Here is a 19957-nt window from a genome sequence, read left to right as displayed (position 1 = left end):
AGAGAGAGAGAGAGAGAGAGAGAGAGAGAGAGAGAGAGAGAGAGAGAGAGAGAGAATCATGGGAATAGCTATAAGCAGGGACTCTCTGCTCTCCATCCTAAATGCAGTTAATTATAATGTGATTTGAAGCATCTCGAGCAGGAATCTGGCAATCTAGATTTGGAGATCTCTGACCACAACTCCAGTTTGGGTCTCTTCATTATGGCCCAGAATAGCCGGTCCTTCTCATCCCCTCAGCCTAAGGATCACAAAAAAACGAACCACAAGCAGAGGTAAAACTGGGGCACATAGGTTCTGTTCACTCCAGCCATGTTTGGAGAAGATTACCATGACTCCTGGACTCTTACTCCTTTAGTTACTTTCATTCAGGCAGGAGAGAACCATGCCTTTAACCTAAGTTGATGCACCAATACCTGGAGATGTTTCCAAATCCAGTGCTCCAATTAGTAACTCATGTGTTCTAAGTCACAAAGTATGATTCTTTAAAAAACAGGACCCACAGTTAAGATTACTTTCATGTGAACCATGCACATGCAAACAAAATGATGTAGTCACAGCCCAACATGGCATTTGCGTTCTCATAAGGTAATTTACCAGCTAAATTTGACAAACCAACTGGCCAGTTCTGGTGGGATTATGATTCTTATGACATGATATATTTGTTCTCAATTGGTAATTATACATCTGAGGGGAACCAAGATGTGCGGGGATCCCCAAGGCTCAATCCTCGGACCTCCTCTGCTCGACTCGACTCACTTTTGGCACCAGGTCCTTTTCTCTATGCCGTGTTACCACTGCAGACGGTCCCCCCTCATGTTTAGGATGAAACTGCTGTGACATCATCTTCAACGGGACATTCCCCGAATCATTTCAACAGCAACCAAACAGAGGATTTGCACTTCCTGAATTGTGCAGAATTGTGTACGTAGTGTGTCCATCCTAGTTTTGCAAGCTGCCAGTTTTTTCAAAACAAGTTTGAGAGAATAAAAAATTGTGATGCTATTGACGGCAGCTTGGCTGTTTTAAAAACAGAATGTTTGTGCGAGTCAGGATGTCCCGTGTCGCACTAGTGACGCTTCTCTCTGACTAATCAGTGGTCTGCTGTGTTTAAACTCCACCTTCTAGCCCGCTTGGCCAAGGTGGTACCAAGAATGTTGTGTGGCTCTATTGCTAGCATCCACAACTTTTGCAAACAGGAAAATAACTGTTTTAATGTGTAACAAACTGAACTGGACTGCTTGGTGGAAAGGGAATTAAACTAACAAATGATTGGAAGTACTTCATCTCTCTCCAGCTGACAACTCAATCTCACTTCTACCAAAGACCAAGAAACGTAAAGACATTTCACCAGTTCTCAGATATTTTCCAGTGTGTCAGAGAATGGAGTTAAATATCCTGCTTCTTGTCTTTAAATCTCTCAATGTGCTTAGGACCAAAATTAATCTTTGACTGTCTTTTACAATGTGAGCTCTTTCTGCCTCTCAGGTCAACAGGTAGAGGACTGCTAACTGTTCTCAGAGTACAAACGGAACATGGACAGGCAGCATGTAGTTCCTGTGCACCACAGAGCTAGAACACACTTCCAGATGGAGAACGCCTTAAAGAGACAGGCGCTAAAATGTCGTGTTTCAGACAGATGGTGAATACAGGTAAATTCTAACACAGTATGAGAAAAATAATGTGTTTTAGCATGTAAAAATGTTCTAGTAGAAACCCAAATACAAGTATCAACCTAAAACATGACCATGATACATCCACTTTAATGATAACATACACATGTTACAGGAATATGCAATTGAACAGTGTAAACCTGAATATACCAAATATAACGAGTGACAAACAAAGACACCGGCACTGACAGAATGATCTTGGTTCCACACAGAAATGGAGACTTGTTCTATATCTATATATGTATATATGTATATATCTATATATGGCAAAACATATAGTCTTGTAATCAAAGCCCTATACATGTAACAGCAATCCATAAAGAAGCAGTATCCAGGGCGCAACTCAGTGCTTTTTTATAGGTCCACTGAAATCCTCCGTAAAGCATCACCATAATAAGGGTTTTAGGCGTCCATGCTGAACAGATTTTCACTTGGCCCTTTGTGTCGGAGAATCTCACCTGGTCTTTGGAGTGGGGGCAGAGGGGAGGAAACCTTCCTGCCCTGACTATGGAGAGACAGCCTTCCTCTGTAACCCACTCTCATTCACAGACATCATTCATGTGCAAATCATCCTTGGACCTATTGTTCACCCACTGCGCTTTCAGATACTTGCTGAATCAAGTGATACATGCAATGGCAGGGCTGAAGACATGTTCCATATAGTGAAAAGGTATAATAAGACTTAATAATAATAATAAGCACTCACAACTAGAACAATAGCCAAATTATTTTTTTTGTGTAATACTAATAAGGCTTTCTCTTTGTTTATTTTACATTGTACGCTTTCTCCAGCATGTTTGCTGACAGGATTCGAAATGACTGTTACCGTGCTTGGAGACAAAAGTGACACATTGAATGGTTACAAGTCTCACAACCGTGTTAGCAGCTGGTTGGCTTCCATTTTGGACAAGGTGTATGATGCTTGGCTACATTTTTATTTTGCAGTAAATAATGAGTAACTCAAAGAACAGAAGATGAATTCACTTAAGTCACGGTCAATCATTTTGATTAAAATCTTGAAAAGGTAAAGAAGTGTAGTATCTTTGCAGCATTAAAATAACTTAAGGGTCTCTATGGTGATTGAGTGTGGCAATTATAACAAGACAGATGCTGTTAATTATGACAGACTACATCAGTGAATGACGACTAAAAGCCTTAGAAAACACCTTACTGGGCTAAAGCTCTTTGTTAATGAAACATAAAACAAAACATTGTTGGTAACATTTGAACAAATAACAATGTTTTACACATAATGAATCAGATGCAAAAGTAATTACAACAGAACAGGATTTAGGGGAATATAACCATATTCAATATTTCATCATCTGTAAAAGAAAAAAAACTTCCAATTACTGATCCTGTATTGAAGTTTGTATCTCAAAGTCCTTTTGCTTTGATGTTGTTTTTCATGACAAACATTTTGACATGTCACAGTAGGAAAAGCAGGTGTAAATAATCAAACTTAAGAGTCAGGGAGGGATCATGAAAATCGATGCAGTAAGTCCTCTGTGGACAATGATTATGTATTAAATGCCATGCCTATATCCATCAAATTGTTATTTACAAAAGTGTTGCATCAACAGAGCAAGTGACTAAGATTGCCATCCCTGCACCCATGACACCAACATGACCAAAAGGCAAATGTAATAATATGTTGTACTCATGTATATTGCTTTTATTTACAAAAAGAAAAACTGCAAACACTGTTATTTAGAGTTTGATACTTCCTGTAGATTAAAATAATTTAATGGTGTTACAATTTCACATTGAAAGGGTATCCCGTATATTTTTGGCGATAAGGAAACCAAATGGGGCGTAGCTGCGGATAAATTGTTGCAGTTCAAGGCACTACAGCACGACACATGAAACAAAAGCCTTGGAGACTCAATTAAGGTTTGCAAACTGACTTATTTTCGTTCCGACAAGGACAAATTCATTCATCCTTGGCAAAGTAAACATTTTACCAACAACTCTGTTGATCAGTGGAAAAGATTGTTTAACTCTATATAATGGTGGCTGATCTCTTTGAAAAAGCCCAAGCTTGTGTAATCAAAAGCACAGCCTTTTGTCTCTCTAACACACATACCAAAGAAGGTGCTGAGGAGGCCACATCAGAATGAATGAATGAATATTTAATTGAGGCCTATTGAGGCAGAAGATCAAAATGGCCTTGCTCTTAATGATTATTCAGTGATAAAAAAATAAAAGTAGGCTCGGGGAGAATGGAAGGTGCACATTCGAGAGCCTCGGCTTGTCCAGCAGGCAGGAATATATTACACAAACATGTGAGAGCAAAACCCTAGGCCAGCAGATGAATGTGTTTAACTTTCCCACTTGCTTTCATGCATGTGTACCCCAACTTCAGACAATATTAAAATCTTACTCGAACAGAAATCCATGCATAATTCCCATTTTAAAAGCACAAAGAGGATTGGCAGACTTTTCAAAAAAGAAACCAATACTAGTTTGTCATGATTACTCATGCATGGAACGCATGGAATCGACTAACATGGAGGGATACATGCACTATTTCTGATGCTAGTTGCACAAGTGTCTTGGGTTAACAATTCAGACACATGCAGGAGACGAGAATGCAAGACACCAATGAAAGAACAGTGACCCCTTCTTATTGGAAGTTGTCTGGACAAAAAGCAGGTCAATCGGGCTTGTAAGGGAGCAAAACCCTCCTCTCAACTTTCCAGACACTCATGGCAGCAATTGGTGAGGAAAAAAAAAAAAAAGGCTGAATTGATGTGGACTGAACACGAATGGCTTTAAGCTCAGCACTTGATAGCATGCCAGACTGAAAGGAACAGGCTTGCATTCTCATAAAACAAGATTTATTGCGAGCTCACATTCAAAAGTATATTTATTTGTTTTTGTGTATCATGTAACCTTGTCCAGTCCTAAATCTTTGTTCCCACAATTCTATCACTGTACTTTTTATGTACAACACCATATTTCTGAATAACATACCATACATCAATGACACCTCATGTCTACTCACTGTACTGTACATGCTGCACAGCTAATGTAATGCGATTTGACGAAAAATACTGTGTCAGCGATCTAAATTATCACTATAAACATCAAATTTGGCAGCTACAAGCTACAACTAGTTTGGTCTATAAAATGTCAGCAAATAGTGAAAAAGAGCCCATGATGTGATATTCAAATGTCTTGTTTGTTTTATCCCAACAGCAGTCTAAACCCAAAAGACAATTCCACATTTAAGAATCTCTCAATTTATGATCAAGCTTGTAGCCGATAAGCTTGATGTGTGATTCACCTGTTATAGCACCACTGAAATGTTGCCTGTCGTCAAACAGCCGACGCGTTATTTTTTACAAACACTGTAGTTGTACATCTAACAAAGAGCTGCATAGTGTCAGACCTTGACCTTTATTAAATACGGTAGCTGTGGAGCTCTATGGGCACATAAAGGCTCATAGCATTTAGAGGAAACACGAGATGTAGTCACATGTTGCCGATAGTCATGGTTGTTGTGCACGTCATTGCTGTGCTTTCTCATTTGGGTAAAAATGCAGAGCATCGTGGTAAACACTACATTACAAAGCTAAAGATATCGCTTCAGAAATGAGCTCACTGATCCCAAAGGTCACTCTTAATGGTTGCTGGTTACATTTTGAGGCCATTGATGAAGAAAAGCCCACATAAGAGATTTAAAAAAAAAAAAAAAAAAAAAAAAAAAAAAAAAAAAATCTTTAGGAAACTTGAAGTGTTCAGGAGCAAAATGAAATAAGAAGAATTAGCTCCACATTGACATCACACAAGTGGTATTGTAGGACTATCAAGAAAAATAAATTTGTTTTCCATCCTCCCTCACTCTTTATACAATCTGTATCTCCTCACAATAAACAAGGATCACCTTCACAGAACCACTGCCGTAAGAACCGAGCCAAGCTCTAACCTAGACATGATAGATCAAGTAATGCAGACACTGCACGGACCCCTTAACTGCAAGATAAAAACTTCCACGTCCTCCCATCTGACTACACGCGCTCTGAGGAGAATGAGCTGGATTTCATCCTCATCGTCTCTCTGGCACGGAATCAGAAAAGTGCCTTTTTAAAAATGTTATTGTGTTAGTACACATTAGTATAATATAACTCCCGCTTCCACCGTGAGCTATCTGTCGCACACAAGTATCTGTTGACATGCTCCTTAACATGGATATTATGTTAGGGAGCCTTTTAGCAAACTCCAAATTATTCTGCCACAGTCCCTTTTCTGTGGTGGGTCAGGGCTGTCTGAAGCCATTATTGGTAATGAATGTGGAGTCCTAATTTAAAAAGGTTCAGGCATGTAAAGTCACCTAAAGCTGACTAATGGAATCCTGCTGACACTGAATGCCAGGGGCTTTTACCACATCCCAGAATGGCAGATTTGGAAATTTACACTACAGACATAATGAACTAGGAATGTAAACTTAGGAATGTGGCCTCCCACACAGTAGCTCCGAGTTATTAATAGATACAGAGCGCTCAACGTGCTGCAAAATGATAAATTGCAGAAGGCTATTCTGTGGTTTCAGCAACAATCTGGCTGCTTGTGACTCATTTACACAATAATACAGAGGAATTTAGACGTGCGTCTTTGTGGGCATCAAAGAAGGAGCTGTGAAAATATGTGTGGAGCGTTTGTTGGGCGGTTCTAAATATTGGGAGTTTGTTAGCGCTGCAACACTTTGTGCCCTGGGAGATGGGCCTCTTCAGCAGGTTCACAGGTCGCACAGCAGCGTGCAGAGTGGCCATTGTGCTTTGTCATTTCACAGGTGACTCATATCAGTACACTCGAGCATGCTGGAGGTAGAGCACTCGGAGATGCTTGCGGCATTCAAAATGCATGATTTTCAGCCTAGTGCAAACAAATCGCTTTAAAAGATCAGTTTAATCTATTTCGAGCTGTTATTATGAGCCAGGAGAGTTGTTCAGATAAAGAGACTGAAGCAGGGTTAACATCAGAGTGTTGGACAACTCTTCACGCACTTTACCCAGCGTGAGAGCTGTCAACTTTATTATTTGTTTTTTACGATACAGCGTGCATATGATTTACAATGCAGATCACTAAAATACTGGTCAGGGGGGTGAATTACCGCGAGCCACACTGCCGGAGACTGTGCAGCAGAATAATGTAGATCATTTCAGAAAACATCTGCGGGGAAATATCAGTCACAGAAGCCATCGATGTCGTCGTTGTTTGTGTTGAAAGGTTGAGGACGCAATGCTGCTTCAATCTCCGAGTCGCTGTCATCTGAGTGCCCACAGAAAGCTATAGGTGGAGAGAAAGAAATACGAGATACGTTATTAGAGCAGAATGTTTACCCTTCCCGGCTTTAAATGAGATGTAACCTCTTACGTCATCTACATACTTTCTTTCTCCACTTAATTCTGCGCTTTCTCTATAAGCGTTCCAGGATGAAGACACTGAAGCTAAATCATACCTTGAGTTTGACTGCACTATGAAAATCTTAACATTCCACCTTTTAATACAGCCTGATAATATGCATTAAATCTATGTTCTGTTCTGTCAATACAGATGAGAGTGTAGCACTCATACATTAAGATTCAACTGCTCAAGCCGTATTCAGAGGACTGTCACTTTTTATCTATTTGGCAGCTCAGGTCTAAAGACATTGCTGTGAGTCTATTCAATCTATAGAGCAGTGAAGTGAGAGAAACTGTGATGCAATCCGACACCAGTGGTCAACTGCAACGTGCCTCAACTGGAACCAGACACTATGTAGATATGTGTTGATAAAACAAATATATATATAATAATTATCCAACAATGTAAATGTCGAAGCAAAGAACATTGTCTGTCTGCTCTCGTTAGAATCAACAATAATCTCTCAGGGGTTCTGTAGAGCAGCATTTTAAGGTTTGATCAGTAACACAGCAGAGCCAAAGGAGGACTGTGTTAGTCATCTATTGGAGGATTTAGGTCCTGCTTGCTGGCAACATAAATCTAAGCTTTCAGCAACCTGGATTTGTCTTCAAGGTCAATTATTATTTACACATCCTCAAAAAGGGCAGAACTGCATTTACAGAGAAATTTAATCAAACTGTTAGTGTTCTCCCGTGGCTCAACATTCACCAAAAATGCATGCCAGTGACCGTATGAACATGAAATTGACATTTTTTTTTATGACACATGCAATTGAAATGACTTTGTCTATACTCACCTGTGGACTGTAGAGTAGTGTGAGCTTTTGAGTTCCTGGAAACACAAGGACAGTTATTAGCCTTGTAGTTATTACCTCTTTTTTTTTTTAAAGAGATTCTATTTTACACCCAAAAACAACCAAAAAAAAGGAAAACAAAGCAGGCAGACGGTGCAGCAGAGGGAACTTCCTTGACTCCTGTTCTAATTGTGCAAAAGGTCTTCCACAAGGCCCTCTTTATTCAAAAATAGTCCCAAAGGCAGGGTTGCCAGGTTCCCATAGCTCTGATGATATCGCTATGTAAATGTGTGACCTCCAAAAAGGCTTTGATCTACCTCAATGCATATGCAATAAGGCCCCCCCCCTCCATTCCACTTTTAAAGGCCTCCTCTTTAATTTACATCATCACAGAGCCTATTCAAGAGCCCACAATATAGCCTCATCATCTCCCAGGTTAGCTTACATATCCATATGGTTTATTTGTTTGGACCTTCTATATTGGAGCTGTGTTGACGCTTTTCTAGGAAATGGGAAGAGGACAAAAAAAAAAAAGATGCAGAGTTTTCAGCAGATGAGCTCTGGCAAAAAAAAAAAAACAAAAAAAAACTGTTGAGCGCCTCCATCTGCATCAATTCAAACCCATGACCTCTTTGATTGTCATACTCTCAATCTCCTCCTCTCTCCCTCCGCTAAGTCTTGGCACATGTGACTGTACATTGAGTATAAGGAGCAAATTACTCTGGCTGCGTTCCAATTGCTGTCTTCCAAACTATATATTCCTGCTTTGCACCACTCAAGGTAGCATGCGAGAGAACCAAAAAAAATAAATAAATAAAAGATGCAACTCCCATTCCTAACTGTGAACAGATTGCTTGGTGCTAAAAGCAAAATATACCATAATCATTAGAATATACCCTTTATATTCATATGCTGAAGGGGCTTCCTACAGGACATTTGGATGATTCTTGCATCTGTTCAGACAACATGCTGAACCTCAGGTGCTTAAAATGCTAGCAAATCAAAGCAGAGGCTGAGTCAATGAAACGGTGCCAACAAACGGAGAGCAAAGACACAATGACCGATAATCGGCCTATCTGCTTGCAAATGACAGTGTTTTGTTAAAATAGAGGATTTTGTTTGGCAAAATATGTCCAAAACGATGGTGGGTATTGTTATCCCTAGACTGCACTATGTTTAAGAACAGCAAATGTGAGCTCTTCTTACTTGGCAGAATCGTTTCCTATACTGCCCGTACTACACTGACAGATGGCCACCAGAAAGAAAATATAATCATAGTTGTTCTCGCGACTATAAAGATTCCAAATATTTTGTAAAAACTATAGCTCAAAAGTCCTGGTATGTTGAAAGATTATGGAACAGGCTGAGGGTGTATAGTAAAGTGAGGAATATATATATGTATCAATATTTTAAAAAAAAGTCATCCACCTGCTATCCACATTCAGCTTTTTAAAGTGAATAGGAGATAAAGTACAGACGCTGAAGCACAACTAAACCACTGCATCCATTTACAATAGATCTCCACCAGACCCCGCAGCAGCAAAAACACAGCAATAATATACACGATTACTTCCTCTCCTTTGCCACAATAATAGCTGTTATGGAGAGTAAATTGGGCTTTTCTTTTCTTGAACTCCCCCCCGGGGATGGGAATAGTCTATCAGCTGTTCCACTTCAGTGAGGGACAGGGCTGATTTCAAGACAGGGCTATTACCATAGAGAGCCCGATCTGGATCTGACCCCACCAATCTAATATTCCGTTTCCATAAACATTTATGCCAGTTCATCTTCTGCTGAGTTTCCCTTAATTGAGGCAAATGATCTGAATATGTAAGACTGGGCTGGCCAGTGTTTTACGAGCTCTAGACAGGTAGACTGGTAAAATGAAGCACATTACAGCTATTGTAATGTCTTTTTCCCCCCCCCAAAGCCTCGCTCACTCTCTTTCTCCTTCCTTTACAATTCATATTGTTGTTTATAGCGGGAGTCCACAACAACCTTTAAAATTGTACGATGGGTTTCACACACAACTGGAGCTTGATGTCTGTGTATTTCCTTAATCAAACCTCCGTCTTGTTTTGTCAGTTTGCACCACACTGGTTTTCTAGGAGCTGAGTTAAAGCTCCTGAATTTACATATTTAGACATTTTCAAGGTCAGGTTGTAAAAAGACGAGTTATGCAGGTTCGTAATACAGTTGGAAAACAGAGGGAAAATACTAATTACACCAAAACCAGGACAATCATGTTACCACATATCTCTGGTACATTGTACGCAAAAACAGATGCACAGCTGGTCAAGAACTGTAAAAACGTGCCGCGATTGCCACTTAAATGCAAGACAATCTGATTAAAGTCCTTTTGAGACGATTCTCGGTGTAGCACGCTCCATTTTTGTTCTTTGCCACAATTTGCTTGGTTTGCTCCTGAGAGCAGCGTCCCGATTCCGTTTCACCAAATCATTTGCGATATCTCTATAAGGTATATCTACTGTGGAGCAAATACACACTAACTACACTAACTAATTTCTCACAAATACAAGTGTGGTCCGTTGAGATTACTGTTTTCAACTGTGTCAAGGCAGACCTGTTCAGCCTAAACGACGTGCTGTACATAACATTTTCATGTGCTACAGTTAAAGTAGCAGACAATTCAACTTATAAAAAGGCTGCAATCACACATCTGATCTAGGTTTACTCTATAAAAGAATGTGTCCAGTGCTGTAGCTAGACATTGACCATAAATATCACATGGACAAAGACATCTTCATACAGAACATAAGTCATTTTCAAGCTAGACTACAGGCTGTTGCTTGGACTCACTGACTTGTAATCCTACAGTCACATTAGGGAATGTGAGGACTGACAGAGGAAATAATGCTTACCAAGCATTTAATACAACCCTGCACACGCAGATAGCGAGAAAACTGCTTTTATTTACCCTGGCTTTTTTATTTTTTTATAAGCTCCTGCCACCCACACACAAATGCTAATAGCACAATAGCACTTTTGCACAGCGGTGCTTGTCTAAAGGTAAAGGGAGACCCATCACCTCATCATTCCCATCAACTCCTACTCCCATCCCAGCTATGACCCCCGCAGAAACATTGTTTAGGCTCCGTTTAGATGTACTCTAACAGGCCTGAATGGTAGCAGGATGTAGCGCTCACTGAGGGCAAACAGTGAGAGGCAACTGTGAGTGGGCCCTCTCTAACATGTGAGTGCTCTCTGCTGGCAATGAGTGAGTACTGCAACTTAGAGGAAGAGGTATCGGGGCCAATGACTTCAACAGAGCGCCGCTCTCCTCCTGACTGGTGGCAGTCTAGTGGAGACGGCCAGTGCAAGGGGTGGCTGAAGGACAGATCATCTCATGTTACATTTTGTTCATGCACCATAACCCCTGTGGACTAACATAGACCGGCTTGTCCGACACATACACACATCTGCATCTAAAAAATGCGACCATGTTAGTATAAAGAGCAAACCAACAAAATGCCCTTAGAAATGACATCCTAGTAAATTACAGCAGATTTCAAAATTCATGATTATGTCTGTCTATTGTCCTTGTCTAACAGCCTGCAGACAGATGAAGAGCAAATACATTTAAAAAGCTTACTTGAGTCAATAATGTTAAGATAAAGCACAGAAAGTGTTTGAAAGCCAACTTGTTTGTTTTAATAGAGCAATCTTTACTGGTTTGAGGTAGCTTTTGTGGGACAGTGACCTCCTCTGGTTGGAGCCTCTCAATGCTCCCTCTCTCTATAACCTCTGTCATATTCTTTGGTCCAAACTGAAGGAGATCAACTCATTTATTGTCAAATGTGAAAAAAAAAAAGAAAAAAGAAAAACGTAGTCAGTACTATTCTCCAAAAACAAACATTCTGAGATGCTGCCACGTGATATTGCCAGTTAAATTGTTTACATGTGTTTCCCTTCATTCACCACTGGATTTCAGAACAGGAATACGTCTTTCACTACCTCTTTGTCCGTCACTGTCTCTCTGTCTCCCTCTATCTCCCGCTCTCTCCCTCTCTCTCTCTCTATGTCCCCTCCCCTCCAGTCCTTTCTCTCAGCTAATGTCCCTCTCACCCCTCCTTCCCTCCTCCCAGTGAGCTGTCAGAGATCCACACATCAGGGGGAGAGAGAGAGAGAGAGAGAGAGAGAGAGAGCGAGAGCGAGCGCGAGAGCGAGCGCGAGAGAGAGAGAGCTTCTGATTTTGACATTTTGAGTGATTTGAGGTTGAATGCTTGAGCACATCCTGTTGTCCAAGGCAAAGCTGTAAACCACTAATTGTTGAGTCAAGGTTTTTTGTCAAGCAGGCACTAGGCACAACAATCATCACACCGGCTGATAGCTGGAGGATTTTGTTTTGTATGTGTGTGCCTGTGCACATGTGTTCAAACAGGTGGGGGGGGTGGGGGGGTTTAAAAGAAAAGAAGAAAAAAAGAAAAATAAGAAAGGAGTGGCATCTGAAATGCCTACAGTAGAAAGGAGCACAATGATTCTTTGCACCAGAGGAAGCAGTGGCATGCACTCGCACACAAAGGGGAACAAGTGGTCTTTACATGGAGTGCAGCTGCTTATTAAGACTCACTCCTTCGTGCATTATTCCTTTCATCCCCACTCAACCACAAAGTGATTTTACTTTGCCACTCACAAAGACAGCAAAAGATTTGTAATGGACAAATCAGTCGCTTCCCCACGAGTTATAATACAATAAACAGCACATTCTATGAAAGTATCTGACTGAAAAACACTGTGTGGGAGAGAGCAAGGAGGAGAGGGGGGGGGGTGGAAATAAAGAATATGAAAGACCTCAATTCTCTCCAACGCCATAATAGTGAAATGAGCACATATAAATGTGTTAAGAGTATCTCTTTGCATCTTGTATAGACTGCATGTATTTAATCTGTAAAGCTTATTAAGGCCCTAGTCATTGCTATGCAAAGCAGCACCCAGTGCTTTTCTCTCGCTTTTCAGCCTAGTGCAGTGTTTGGCCAATAGGACTGGCCCCCCGCCTCTCATTCTGCATTCATAACATGCAACATTTGCACAATGTATCTCTCAAAGGCCCTGAATAGAAGGCCTTAATACTCATGTAAACAACTGCAAACCAATTACTTAATGAATCGGGCCCACACATAATGAGGAGCCTCACAAAGGGCTATAAATGCATTTTTTGCACCAAAGCCTCTGCTTTAAACTACAATCCCTCCGCTGTAGTCCAGGCTTAACTGGCAAATCATAATTATTGTCTAAGACAACAGAGAGGAAGCCATTTCTGTATTTTGAGTCCAGCTCCATCCTCCTTTTGATGTCACTCATCAGCTAGCTGACAAAATAAAGCAAATAATTAACAAGTGTGGGGGGGGGGCAAAGGAAAACACAGGAAGACAGAGAGGAAGCGGGGCAAGTAGATGGAGAAGGGGCAAAAAGAGAGAGAGAGAGAGAGAGACACAGAGAGTGTTATGCTTCTGCTTAAGTGCAGGGCTTCCAGACCACTCGTGGAAGCTATAAAGTGCAAGAAGTGACTGCGGTAATTGGAATGCTTAAATCTGAGCGTCCAGGAAAAGCAAAGAGAAGACGGGGGGGGGGGGGGGGGGGGTTGCATGACCAAAGAAAAGATTATGGTCACGGTGACTGGTCGACACCTCCTTCCTAACCCTAGTGAGATTACAGCGTCAGGCATGCATTACTACCCGTTCGTCCAATTTTGCTTATGTCCACAACTTGTGTCTCATCACAGATCACATCGTTCTCTGTTTCTGTCATTTTTTTTTGTTTTGTCCTGCAAATTTTGTTTAATCACATATAGTGCGGGCATTCCACGCGCATTAATGACAACAGGACAGGCACCACCTGAGAGGGTCTGGTGCTGAAATTGGCTCATGTTTATTAATTAAAGAGGGTGGTCACTGGGGCTGGCAGTGGCAGACATCAGCAGCTATGAAGAGCCACAATAGAGCCAGCCCATTAGGCCCTTCCCTGGGCTAATAGGCAGACTGGGAGCGCCTGCTTGCCAGGCCAGGGAGATACAGACTTCAGCCCTTGTGTCAGCATGGTGCCCAGTAATCACATGAAATCAGAGAAGATTATTCCTCATAACGTTTACCCAGCCATTACTGCAGCCCAAATGGGTTCGCAGTGAAGAGGTGCTCTGAGGACCCGACACGCAATTGCAGATTTGATGAAGTCGCGTTGATATTCAAATGTAGCCGCGGCGGTGTTAGCTTCCACCGAGCTATTTATCATTAGATCTTCTTTTCCAGCCCACTTACGGCTCTGATTTGAGAAGCCTAAATGCTTCTTCGAGGGTGAAAAATGAAAAGGACATTTGTCCTTGTCAACACTTGAGTCTCCTCCTTCCAAAACAGTTGTCCCTGATTCTCTTCTTGACATGATCTGTTTGCCTTCTGACGACAAGCCTGACACCAGCGAGATTATGACTCCCAATTTATTTTTTGTGGTGTCCGTTTTTGTTTTTGATTTCTAAAACCCGGCTGAAGCCAGCAAACGGTGAGTGAGAGGGGCTTTAGGGGCCTTTTGTCTTTGTAAGCGAGTTAATGGGTGGCGCCCCCTTGATCTTATGGAAATGAACAGGGAATTATGAGAGCGGCCATGCAAATGTACATCAACCACTTTGGTGTCTGGTGGCCCATTTCCTGTGGCCCGTTGAATAATAACAATGTTCTTACCGAGGGTAAGGGTCTTGATGTGAGGAGCGTTTGGCCCTCCCCAGGTCCTCTTCATGGCCATGATTTATTCCTTAAAAGAGCAAACAGGGCCAGATAAAACCATTTGATTTGGACATCTCATCACAAGCTAATCTGAAATGCATATTAACGTAAAAATTTATGGTAAGGCTGATGAGGGGCAAAGACTACTGTATGTATCTCAATCTTGGTGTCTTGACATGCACACTGATATCTATGTTAAGTGGTGAAGTCCGTCATTGCTAAAATAATTAGATTACGAGCCAAAACAAAAGGCTGAGAAAACCTGGACTGATTGCTTTTAGCTTAAATCTATGAGCACAAAAATGATGGTCCTGCTGTGATGTCATTATGTGAGAACATATGGCCAGTGTTGACCGATGGTTAGGCTCCCGTTGCTCGCTAGTTGCCTGGTAGAGTGGCCCGCATCCCTTACCTGAGAGGCCATCGTCCTCCTCCTCCTCCTCTTCAGAACTCTGCAGCCTTTCCTGCATGGCTGATTGTTTAAGTAACTGATAAGCTTTTGTCTCTGTTCAGGGACACACACACACACACACACACACACACACACACACACACACACACACAGAGAGAAAAAAAGTCACTGTCAAATATTTGCTTAAAACCCAGGTTTCCAACTTTCAGAGGTTTCTGTGTTTGATGAGACAACACGCTTCAGTAGCCGAGTCTTTTGCTCTCACTGCTGGACGGAGTGAGGGGGAAAACACAGTGCTCAATCAGCTAAGCTGTTGATTCTAGCCTACAGTATGTAGCAACAGTTTCCATGAGACAGCGATCGGCATCTCACATTATCGCAGCATCCCCTACCAGGACGGCAATGATTGATTTTCTGTTTTAAAAACACTCATAATTACTTTCCGGCAACACTAAAGTAGGTACCATATTCGAGAGGAGCAAAGAGACTGTACTGGCAAAAAAACAAAACAAAGCAGAAGTACATAATAAATAGGCTGTTGTCTCAATGATGTTGCTGAAACACACATATCAAATCAAAGGAGAGGGAAACATTGTGCTCTTGAATGACCAAATCCTAACATGCTTTACCTGGTTTGTCAAAAAAAAAAGTGCCAATTTTAGTCATGTTCTAAGAAAACATATGATATATACAGTGCTATTCCACCCACAGCACGTTATACAGGCATTGCTTTTACATGAAGTCATGAAAAAAAAGAACGTACAGACATGCATGCATTGGCAATTACTATCAGTACCAAGGTCACGGTATTTGATTGTAACATTGATGTCGCTCGCCCCAGCAAACCCATTCCCTCGTAAAATCTTTTGTCATGTTTTCTTTTTTAATGGCGATGGCTCTTTTGATTAAGTGTAGCCATTTGAAACTGGACTCATTTTGCTGGCTGTGCACCTTAGGGATGCAGGCACATGAAACACCCAGTAGGCCATCGGATAGCCATGGGTAATATAGGGTTGCTTTACATTTCAGAGGTGCGGCTTAGGGATGGGCACACCAGCTGCTTCCAGGATGCCTTCACATCTAGTATTTTTCAAGTCCAGCCTTTTCCAGAGCATTGTTTAGAAGATAATGAGAACCGATGACAGATCTCTTGCGCTTCCCACCCCGGCGTCCTGACAATTAAAGCGGCGCATTATGCCGGGCGGCGAATTATCAACTTTGCCGGAATGCCTCAGGCCAGGTTGAAAACATAGCTAGTGTTTTCTCGGAGATAATTAGAGAGAACTAGCACAGCTCTTCAGGTGGTACTTTGACCCTGGATCCACCTTGATCATCCTGCCTCAGCCAGTGTGTAAAAGAGCCCATTATTCACTGCAGTGGGAAGAAAACAAACCACAACATAAGGACAGTGTGAATGCTGGGGCACCGGCGATGCCTTTTTACCTCTAATAGGAACACTTTCCACAGGGCTTTCGTCCTGGCTGTCCTCTTCAGCACTTTGTAGTTCTGTAAGAAAGGGAAGCGCATAGTGAGAAGCAGTGGCAGGGAGGACGGGAGTCTCGGGACAGCAATGGGAATGGGGGGGGGGTCTTTCTTTAGCTCTGAATAGAAGCCTGTAGGAAAACTGGGCCGTGAGGGATTAATAAAAAAGGCTCTATGGTGAAATTGATTTCTTTCATAAAAGCAAAGTTTTAGTTCTCTGCAGAGGTGTGGTGTGCAAAAAAAAAAAAAAAATAGCAGCAGTCTACATTTGTTAGTGTTAATGGTCTCGTTTCATATTGCTGTGCAAAGACAGACAATGTGGGATGTTTTGGACATTTGTGGGATTCTACTGGTAACTGTAACAAAAACACTCGCTGAGGGGAGTTAGTTTTTCTCTGCTAGACAATGAAACCATTCCTCCGTAACAAATAACCAGAACCCAGCTTTTTAATATTGTAGTCCAATTAGAATGCTCCATGGCTATTTCAATACTAATAATCTTTAGTAACCTTGGATCTGTTGCTTCTGTATCGGCCTGGCAGGCTTCACATCACCGTCAGCCAGGAGAGGAGGAGGACCACACGAAGAAGACAAGTCACTCTCGTCCTCTGCTGAGGGGCACTCCTCACTGGACCGGGACACAAGTGTCCTCAGCAGCACTTTGGCCTGTGAGCGGCACAAATTAAAACCACACTCTTAATTGTTCCCATTTTGTGAAGGAAGTGTCAAATTGAACTCTCGCCGATTAGGCAAGTCATTTACTTTGGCCACGGCTGCTCGCACAGAGGTGCAGCCGCGGTGCCTGTTCAAACGCCAAGAGAAATTAACTTCAAATTCTCTCACTCGTTTAACTAAAAAAAAAAAAAAAAAAAAAAAAAAAAGATTATTTCGCACACATTCGCTCCCGCTCTCACTCTCAATCACACTTTTTTTTTTCCTCCCTCTCTTCTCATCCATGAGATTAGAGAAGCGCCTAAAGAATGCAATCACCCTGGCGTTAATGTGCAACACGTTCCAGATATCTCCCCTCTTGGCTGCGAGAATTGAGACAAACTGCTCTCTTCCTCCCTCTCCAGCTCATTTTTTTTAATCTCTGGGGAGATGAGGATACACAATTAAGAGGAGCTGTTCCGGGAGATGAGGAGCAGGGAGATGCCACACACCGATTTCCTTTCTCTCCCTTTTTCCCTCCCCCATATCAAATCCTGCCATCATCAACTCTCTTTCGTGATCAAAGACTGCCTCTCAGCCTCAGATGGCCATTTGCAACTTTTAATGAGCACTAATAGGGAGGGGATGATCAGGAGGATTTCGACAGTGGCAAACTTTAAGTACATTGTAAGTTGTTATCAGTGGGTCGCAGTGAAGATTGACAATGTACATGCTTTCATTTTCCTCGAGGGGAAGAGAGGCAAACACATACCAATCTGAGCTTGCCACTTGGTATTTGATGTTGCAGCACAATAAAAACCGTCTTGATCCTTGTCCCCGATATCGGTCTTTGTTCTTTTTTTAGATTTAGTCAAATGTACCGTGGGTTGAGGGCTTTCGCGGACCCAGTGCATTTTAAATATCAATGAATGCAACTGTTAGCACTTGAATATTCAAAGGACCTCTTTGAGTGTGTGCATGCGAGCTGCATGCTCCCATTTGTCGGAGTGGCCAGGCTGTGTGGCATTGCCTGAATGGAAATTTCTGTTTGCTCTTGTGTGAGGGGAGTAAGCTGTTGTGTGAGGGGACAGAGAGGAGCAAGAGAGAGAGAGAGAGAGAGAGAAATAATGGGAGAAAAGGAGAAATAGAGGGAGGGATAGAGAAATAGATGGAGTAGATGGAGGGAGAGAGATAAAGGGGAGAGAAAGATTTTCACTCAGGCTTTTCCTGATGCACTTGGACAAAATGATGTAGATGGCAGTGTCTTTTGTTGGTTCATATTTTAGAGTAGCTCTACAGTCTCCCTCTTAGCCTCTCTCATTGCGTTGGGGACACTGGAGCAAGACCTCCGAGCCACAAGAACCCCGACCAAGATGAGTCCGCAGAAAATTATAACATGAAAACCTGCATGTGTATCCTGCAGATAGAATGGTACACCTTCTGAAAAAAAGTCGGATTCTTGACAAATCTCTTAACATAATCTTTGGGTTTTAAGTGTCAATATGCAATTGCAATTGCTTTCTTTGTTTAATTGATCTGCACAAGGTCAATGAGAGGGAAATCTAAAATAATCTTGTCCGTTGTGGAGAGGGTCCCGATGGCTGCCTCATCCCATCGGGACCCAGCTGACGGCTATACTTTTGGCTAATGCCAAATTAAAAGCAAGTGTTTCTCACATGAATACGCCACGTGAGATGAAAGAAGCCAAGCAGAGGCTGTAATTTGCGATTAGCGCTTGGGTCAGGGTTTCCCTTCTGTCTAGGTCAACGTGTGGAGCAATCTGATGAGTCGGCAGGCAGGGCTTGGTTTCAAACACCAGACACAAAGAGGGCACTCAGTACCAACTACAGCTCTCTTTAAAAAAACAAAAAAACATGCAAAGAAACAAAAACACAAGCCTTTTTAGAGAAATGAAGAAAAAAAGAAGGCATGTCACTACAATCATATGTGTGTGTGTGTGTGTGACCTCCTATTTGTGTGTGTGTGTCGCGGCAGTGTGCGTGCCTCCAACGCTACCTGGTGGCTGTAGGTGGCATGGCGCTCCAGCAGCAGCGGCGTGAACAGCTGGACCAAGCGCTCAGTGCTGAGGACATGGCGCTCCTTCAGCAGAAGGGCGTGCTTGAACCAGCGATCCCACAGCCGAGCGGCATCGGGAGGGAGGCTGGCGCTGTGGTGAGGGTGGGGGTGGTGGCAGAGAAAGAGAGGCTGTCTCACTGAATACACAGTGGGATATCGGTAAATAACTTACAATTGCACCTCCTTACAGTGAGAGATGCTTTGATTATCAGGAAAATAGAAATGGCTTACAGATTTGACCATGAATAAAATGCTTTTTTTTTTCCCCCCATGAAGCTTTCTCCAAAAAGGCTGCTCGCCTAGTCCGTATTAACACTTCAGAAGATATAGAACACGAATGAATTCACGTTAAACACTGAATAGACACACAGCAATACAGCACCTGGTTGAAAACTAGACAAAAGGTCAAAGAGCCAACAGGCATCTCCACAGAAGAGAGAGGGAGACCGCCAGATGTGTTTCTTTGGATGGAGTGCAGAGCAGGGAAGGTCTCGGTGAAATCAATAGAGTAGTGAAGCAGAGCATGGATTTGGCTCAGAGTATTAACTACCCATTATCCAAAGGACTGGAAGTCAAAGATAGGGCATTTTAATTTACTCATGACATTCACCCATGTGGTGTTACCGCAGGAGGTGACACCCTAGATGACCTTTACATTTGTGGACAGGGGAGACTGTATCGAATGGCAGTGGTTGTGAGTGCGTGCCCTCTCCTGGTCCAAGAAAAAAAA

General features: G+C 42.2%; 1 protein-coding gene across 4 annotated transcripts in view; it reads right to left on the bottom strand.

The window, feature by feature from the left end:
* Positions 1-2005: 2005 nt before the first annotated feature.
* kiz (kizuna centrosomal protein) overlaps positions 2006-19957 on the bottom strand; it is a 37544-nt gene continuing 19592 nt past the window's right edge. For 3 of the 4 annotated variants that reach the window (XM_031847148.1, XM_031847149.1, XM_031847150.1), the window contains 7 exons: positions 19168-19318; positions 17010-17166; positions 16462-16524; positions 15019-15111; positions 14565-14634; positions 7876-7910; positions 2007-6962 (listed from right to left, as the gene is read on the bottom strand). In XM_031847148.1, the coding sequence (XP_031703008.1) occupies positions 6859-6962; positions 7876-7910; positions 14565-14634; positions 15019-15111; positions 16462-16524; positions 17010-17166; positions 19168-19318 (673 nt within the window). In that variant the 3' untranslated portion in view covers positions 2007-6858. Of the gene's footprint in view, positions 6963-7875; positions 7911-14564; positions 14635-15018; positions 15112-16461; positions 16525-17009; positions 17167-19167; positions 19319-19957 lie in introns of all 4 variants that reach the window. The other variant, XM_031847151.1, reaches the window with a different exon arrangement.

This window comes from Anarrhichthys ocellatus, unplaced genomic scaffold (genome assembly GCF_004355925.1).
Source record: "Anarrhichthys ocellatus isolate YVR2014 unplaced genomic scaffold, GSC_Weel_1.0 scaffold7, whole genome shotgun sequence".
NCBI lineage: Eukaryota > Metazoa > Chordata > Actinopteri > Perciformes > Anarhichadidae > Anarrhichthys > Anarrhichthys ocellatus.
Note: the sequence above shows the minus strand (reverse complement) of the source record. Positions and strands in the feature narration are given on the sequence as shown.